The sequence below is a fragment of the Phoenix dactylifera genome, chromosome 3, assembly GCF_051530095.1.
Source record: "Phoenix dactylifera cultivar Ajwa chromosome 3, Ajwa_hap1_PhDact_Kaust_v1.1, whole genome shotgun sequence".
Classification (NCBI taxonomy): Eukaryota; Viridiplantae; Streptophyta; class Magnoliopsida; order Arecales; family Arecaceae; genus Phoenix; species Phoenix dactylifera.
Genome location: NC_143192.1, coordinates 31726150 through 31733602, shown reverse-complemented (window position 1 = coordinate 31733602; position 7453 = coordinate 31726150). Strand labels below are relative to the sequence as shown.

At 35.5% G+C, this 7453-nt stretch overlaps 1 protein-coding gene across 1 annotated transcript; it reads left to right on the top strand.

Annotated features, from left to right (window-relative positions):
- The first annotated feature begins 786 nt into the window (after positions 1 to 786).
- LOC113463456 (serine racemase-like) lies at positions 787 to 5135 on the top strand. The gene is made up of 2 exons (XM_039117756.3): positions 787 to 1241; positions 4782 to 5135. Exons 1-2 carry the CDS (start codon positions 874 to 876, stop codon positions 5026 to 5028), a joined length of 615 nt encoding a protein of 204 aa, XP_038973684.2. The 5' UTR covers positions 787 to 873; the 3' UTR covers positions 5029 to 5135.
- Positions 5136 to 7453: the final 2318 nt, after the last annotated feature.

Genomic DNA, 7453 nt, shown 5'->3' with positions numbered 1-7453 from the left:
CATACAGCTTATTCAGCAGCATTTAGTCAATTTCTGGAGATCAATCAAAGACACTAAAGATTTTGCAATTGGATATTGCATCAACTTTCAATATATAATCATAGAAAGAGGTGGGCCTTCGACTCCAGAATCTCAAGGGGATGTCGGAAAGAGGATATACCGAAACAGAGTGCTGATTTCTTCTTTGTATTGATTGTGATGGGAAGAATATTGCTGATCTCTCTGGTCTCAACCTTGGCTGAAGTGAATGACTTCGGTACAAACCGATATTCTATTTTAGTCGGATTAGATGTGGAGTGACGCCAAGGATCATTAAAAGGGCCACACTTATGGTCTCAACAACGGTCGACTCAATCTGGCCATAAAAACACAATTAACATCATGGGTATTCGGTACTGTGCAATTATTGTGCTTCCTAATGAATAAGTAATGGATACTCACCCATTTCTATATATAGAAGTAACCGAGGGATTCTCAAATAAGCACGCTTAAGTTCCATCTTTCTCTCGAGCACCTCCCACTCTCATTCTCTCTTTTTTCTATTGTTGCTTTAGATCTATACTGACTCAAACATCGGAGGATTCCTCGCTAGAAATCTTTCAGCAAGTGGACTTCTTTATATATATATATATATATATATATATATATATATATATATATATATATATATATATATATATATATATATAAACATAGAACAAAAATGTTTTGTATTACCTTTTTTTGTTAGCCATGTAGCAACATCAGAACCTACCATATCCTCTGTGCCCACTTATCTCACCTTTCTTGCATCATAAATTAAATGCTCCTAAACTTATAATGATCCAGTTTCTGATTATCATACCATGCCAGTAGCTATGTTTTCCTCTTAAAATGGTACTTTATTGGTCTATTTTATATGCACTATGGGTGACATGTTATATGTATATGTTTAACAGCGGGCAGGGCACCATTTCATTAGAGTTGCTAGAAAAAGTCCGAGATATTGACACAATTATAGTCCCAATTAGTGGTTTGTACAATCGAAAGGACTTTTTTGAAACTTTAAGTACAGGTGGAGGGTTGATCTCCAGTGTGACATTGGCTGCAAAGACAATCAACCCTTCTATTTGTATTTTGGCTGCCGAGCCAAAGGGTGCTGATGATGTAGCTCGATCAAAGGTAGCAGGAAAAATTGTGACGCTACCAGAGACCAACACCATTGCTGATGGGCTTCGAGCTTTTCTTGGAGATCTGACTTGGTAAATGGAAACATCACATGAGTTCTTAAGTTTCAGCTGGAACTTTAAATGATCAGTCAGTATTATATCTTGAGCCATCTTACATTTATCTATTTTTAATCCTTCTAATATTTTTAGTCACCCCACCATCACAATAGCAAACATGTATGCACCCTGGCCAAAAGTTTGCATAACATATTATATGATACAAATGCTCTTTGGTGTAGTTATTGGAGAAATTGGCTGTTTATTGATATTCCAAATTATAAGTCTTTGGGGAAGGTCCATACTTACGTCGAGTGACCTTGCTATGGACTATAGACGTTGTCATGTATGTAACTATTTTATTATAGAAAATTTCTTAGAAGGATCTACCTTTTTTTTGACTCGAATGTCCATGGATGGCCATTCATTTGTATCATTTTTGTTCAAGTTGTTGTTTCAAAAGCCTGAATTCAAGTATAAACATATGGCGCCAGGATACAAGATTTTAGGTCACGAGGGGATAGGGGCCATCCTGTCCCATTCTTGTGAGGAAACGGGACTCTGGTAGGGGCAAGACTTTGAGACCTGCTCATGTTTTGGAAAAGAAAGAAGAAAGAGGAAAGAAGGAAGGCGAGAAGAAGAAAAAAGAAGGAAAGAAAGGAAGAGAAAAGAAGACTAAAGAAAGGAAGAAAAGAAGGAAAAAGGGAAAAATAAGAAGAAAAATGAAAGAAAGAAAAGAAGGAAATAAAGATGAAGAAAATGTTCATCTAGTAATATGCTTAATAAAATATTTAAATTACATAAAAAAATTTTAACAATTGTAATAAAATATTAGCAAGAAAATATTTGGCCTTTGAGCTGTGAGAGGCATGCCAAAAGATGCACTATCCTAAAGCCGTTGTTGCCTCCCCACTTGTGGGTATTAGCGGTCAGCGACAACTTTAAGATACAATTTGAACAGCTCACAATCAACCTAATCTATAATGCACGTCTATAGTAGGGAAGTTACCTAGTCTATATCGGTTGCCCAAAATATAAAATAATATATGTAATTGTATAAGAGGAATGGTGGTATAGAGAGATTATGAGAGCAAGAAAAAGACTTAGTGTGTATTATATTTTGGTGCAAAGAATGGCTCTTATATATATAGACCTTTTGTAACTCAACCCTAATGGTTGAATACTTATGGCCTCCTCATTAAGGCCATAATGGGAGATAATGGAAAGTTTTGAAACTTCCAAATAGAATTTGAAACACCTAGGGGTTACAACAATTCTTTTAAAATTTTGTGGATTACAAATATTTTTTATTAACACCTGTTTAAAATTTTAAAACTCATTCAAATTCTAATAGTCCCCGTAAGTTTCAAAACTTTATAAAATCACACACACACACACACACACACATATATATATACAAATTCAGGCAACTTTATACTATGCAATGGTTGCAGGTTTCCTCGGACTTGAACCTACACTTTCTGTTGACTGTTTTAACCTGAAGAATCATAGTGAACTAAGTCTTGAACTAGTGCCTTTGGACCAGATTTTAATATGCCACACATATAGTATTAATATAGACCACGTGCAGGTTTGCGCTATTTATGGCCATGCACTGAATTTTGATTCTCATGAGAGTTATTAGAAAACAACCCAATTTTCACAGTCACGGCCTCACGACAACTCTCATTTAGGTAAGTCCTACAAGAATACATATGACCTGTATCCCATAGGAGTATGCCTACCTTGGGCTCATTTAGGGTAATACCCTTCCTTAACGTTACATATCAAAACACTATTGCCATAGAGATGAACAAGAGACTCTCTTCTGAAAAGTATTTCTGAAATGAGTAATGCAATATGGATTGTATCTATCTATTGAACCTTCTTCATCGGATCTTCAATCACAAAGGTTAGGTTACCTCCCTAGGTGACTCCCTCGTGGGCTTAAGCCCATCCCTCTCGACAAATCTATGACAGCTCTTTTAGAAAGAACTTTGGTCAGCTGATCAGCTATATTTTTATTAAACTTTACGAATTTCAAAAACACAATATTCTTATTCAATAAACTTTTAACTGATTTATACCTCACTTGCAAATGGCTATTCATTTTCTTATTAGTATGTGCCAATTTTACTAACTCGATTACTGTCTTATTATCACAATATATGAAAATGACATGGATGGGTTTATTAACTAGAGCATGTCAAGTATCAGGTTCTTAATCCACTCAGCCTCAGAGCAAGTCGTATCTAAAGCTATAAATTCTGACTCCATAGTACTCCTAGAGATGATACTTTGTTTCTTAGATCTTCAAGATACTTTGTTGATCTAGTAATATGCTTAAGAAAATATTTAAATAAAATAAAAAATAATAATTGTAATAAAATAGTAGTAAGAAAATATCCGGCTTGTGAGATGTAGCCGTGTAGGAGGCACGCCAAGAGACGCACTATCCTAAATCCATTGTTGCCTCCCCACATGCGAGTATTGTCGGTCAGCGACGGCTCCAAAATATAACCCGAACAGCTCACAGCGGACCTAATCTATAGTGCACGTCTGTAGTAGGCAAGTTACCTAGTCTATATCGGTTGCTCAAAATATAAAATAATATATGTAATTATATAAGTGAGAATGGTGGTAGGGATATATTATGAGAGCAAGAAGAAGACGTAGTGTGTATTATATTTTGGTGCAAGGAATGGATCTTATATATATAGACCTTTTGTAACTCAACCATAATGGTTAAATACTTATGGCCTCATTAAGGCCATAATGAGAGATGATGGAAAGTTTCGAAACTTCCAAATAGAATTTGAAACACCTAGGGGTTACAACATTTTTTATAAAATTTTGTGAGTTACAAATCTTTTTTATTAACACCTCTTTAAAATTTTAAAACTCATTTAAATTCCAACAGAAAAAGCAAAGAAAGGAAGAGAGAAGAAAAGGAAAGGCAGGAAGGAAAGAAGGGAAAGAAAGAAGAAGGGATAGGAGGAAAAAAGAAAAGAAGGGAGAAGAAAAGAAAGAATGGAAGGAAAGAAAGAAGGGAAATAAAGAAGAAGAAAAGAGGTAGAAAGAAGGGAGAAGGAAAAACAAAAAGGATAGGGAGAAGGAAAAACAAAAACAAATAAAGATAAAAATATAGGAAATAAGAATGGGAGAGAGAAGGAGGGCCTATCAGGATGCTTGACCAGGACGGTTGCCAACATGGGGTGAGACAGCGGATAATCGCATTTTATGGAGAAACTAGGATACCTACATCCCACGGTATTGAAAACTTTGCCAGGACAATTTTATTGCCTAGAACTCAACTATGTAACATGTTTATTTTTTTCCTTTTGTGTCAGCAAATGCCTAAAGTGGTTTTAAGTTTCTTATGTTGGTAGTCCTTTTCCTAATATATGAGAGGTGGATTTACCCCTTATTGTAAATTTGTGTTCTCAAAGTTCCGAGTTTAAACCATTGATAAATTGTCTACCCAGCTTATTATTAACCTATATCTAATGTTCCACATTTGTTGGTTCATCAACTTCTTTTTAAATATTTACAGAGTTATTGATCTATCTGTTTTAGGCCGGTGCTGCGGGATTTAGTGGATGATATCATCACTGTAGATGATGAGAAGATTGTAGAAGTCATGAGATTGTGCTATGAGATTCTGAAGGTGGCTGTGGAGCCTAGTGGGGCCATCGGTCTTGCTGCTGTTCTTTCTGATCGGTTCCAACAAAATCCTGATTGGAAGAATTGCAACAAAATCGGAGTCGTTCTCTCTGGAGGCAATGTTGATCTTGGTGTGCTTTGGGAGTCATTTAGCAAATGAGTAGTTGAAGTTTTTTCAATTGAAGTGTGTAAAAAGCACAGAGAAATAACTTCATTGAAAATTTTAATTACAAAAATTGATTGAGGGCATGTATTGACTGCTAAATATGCCATTATCCATGGTTGCCTGATATTTCCAGGTTCAGTTCAGTTTGATTTGGTGTACTGTTTGTCAACAGAGGCAGGTTGCGAAGTCAGATAATATTAACACAGTGAGCTAACTTGGACAACAATTTTGGCAATTTGTCATCTCAAAGTACAAAACCCAGCATCAGACAAATCTAAAAGAACATTCAAGCATCTAGGCAGCACTGTTTTTCTCCTCTCATTTCTCACGTCGATGTGTTACTCCTTGATTAGTCCTACTTTGAGTTGTGCTATACAGTTGCTAAAGCTTGAGAGGCTAGTTATCTTAATGCAAGGTGTTGGATAATTTTTCGCATGTTGGTTAAACCTGAAGGAAGTCCAAACATGTCTCCAGATACTTCACCATTGTGACAGATTCAACTTCCAGGGCATCTTTGGATTGTCTTTTTTATTTCTATAGGTTGTCATATGGAGATAGTGACAACTATAACGGCACCATGATGTTGTCATAATGGATTCTTCTTAGCAACCACTTTTTCAAGATATCCAAAATCTATGTTTAGCGAAATTTTTTAAATATGAATGATGCATTTCTCAATTATGTATTTTGTTATTTTTTGGTAAGGTACAAAGCTAATAGCCAATCTCTGGTCTAATCCTTGCTTTGTTTACCATAATACTGTCATTATTTGTCCTGGCGGTATTAATTTTTAATATTAAATAATAATTATGACAATGGCTATTATAGTGAAAAAATAACAGATAGTAAGAGAAGAATGGCAGCATTCTTTTTCAAATCACTGTTATTTAACAAAAAAATATTATGATCGAGAATGTATAATCCTGTTTGGAAGAAAATTTGGTTAACAATTTTGAAATGAATTACTATTTTATTTAGGTAGAAACAATAAAAATGAATATGACTATGATTATTTGTTCTACAATAGGCTTTTATAATGTTAAATATATAAATTACAATTTGTAATGGCCATTTTCGTTTTGTTAGTCGATATACGTACAGCATAATGGAGAGGGCCGAGAACTTGATAACAGCCATTATTTTAAGCGCTGTTGATGTCTCCATTGGTTTGGTAGCAGTCACTGATCTCCTTTTCAAGGAGAGAACAAAATTTCCAAAACATGAACAGGTCTCAAAGTCTTACCCCAATTAGAGTCCGGATTCCTCACAAGAATGGGACAGGACGGCCATGGTCGGAGATATCCGAGATATCTCTGCTCCGAGACATCCGGGCCATAATTAATAGTAACGCGGCTTTTCAGGCCACACATCTATATAGAGAGGCTAATGGGGCCGCGAACTGAGGACCTTGTATGTGGCTAATCATTCTAAAAGTGCATTGTGGATCGAGGAGAGGGAACTGTGTAGAGTGTTTCGGAATGTATTGTTTTTTTTGATCTTTTTGAATGTGTTCGTACTAAGTCTGGGCCTGAAATTTTTTTAAAAACTCAGGCCCAAACTCAGCCCAGCCCGATTGGGCCAGCCCAATCGGACTAATCAGTCTTGGGCTTGGGCCTGGCCCCAGGTTGGGCCAATGATATACCCAAGCCCGGCCCGAAAAATAAATAGGTTCTGTAATTAAATTTGAACTCGGCCCAAAATTTTTAGGCCTAGTCCATAGCCTGGTCGGCCTGTTGGGCTTCATATTATCTTGAGCCCATTTCCAGCCCTAGATTCATAGAACAAATGAGAAGAATTATTTAGATGTTCATCCGGAAGAACATCATTTTGGAACATTTTTCCGAAAGCTCTACATGTTGAAAACTTGTTTCTGATTTAATGAAAATTTATAGATATGACTTTATGTATCATGTATCAAGAATTTTTAGTTTTGCATTGGATATGATTTATGTTCCTCTCATGATTGTCAGTATATATATATATATATACATATATATATATATATATATATACATATATATATATATATATATGTATATATATATATATATATATATATGCGTCAAACATTGATGATTTTCCATTGCTCAGAGTAGGATGCTGGTTTCTTTGAAGTTTCAAAAGAAATATATTATTAAATTGTATATAACTTGTATTAAATAACCTGATAGTAGAGAAAAGCGATTTTTGGACTAGCCACAATAATGCAGATAGCATCATCAAAGGCAAGAATATAGTATTATGGATAACTTTACCATAGGCAGAAAAATGGCACCGTGGATAGCCTCATTACGGGGAAAGCTGATCATGGGCCGAGCCTCAGGTATAAAATCTATTCATTTATAATTAGGCTTAGGGTCGAGCCTATTTAAAATTTGGCCTTTTCTGTGCCCAAGCCCATCCCATGATCAACTCTGTT

Coding starts and splice junctions, on each gene's coding strand:
- LOC113463456 (XM_039117756.3), top strand. CDS start 874: ATGGTACTTTATTGGTCTATTTTATATGCACTATGGGTGACATGTTAT. Junction 1,242..4,781: donor TTTCTTGGAGATCTGACTTG/GTAAATGGAAAC, acceptor TATCTGTTTTAG/GCCGGTGCTGCGGGATTTAG.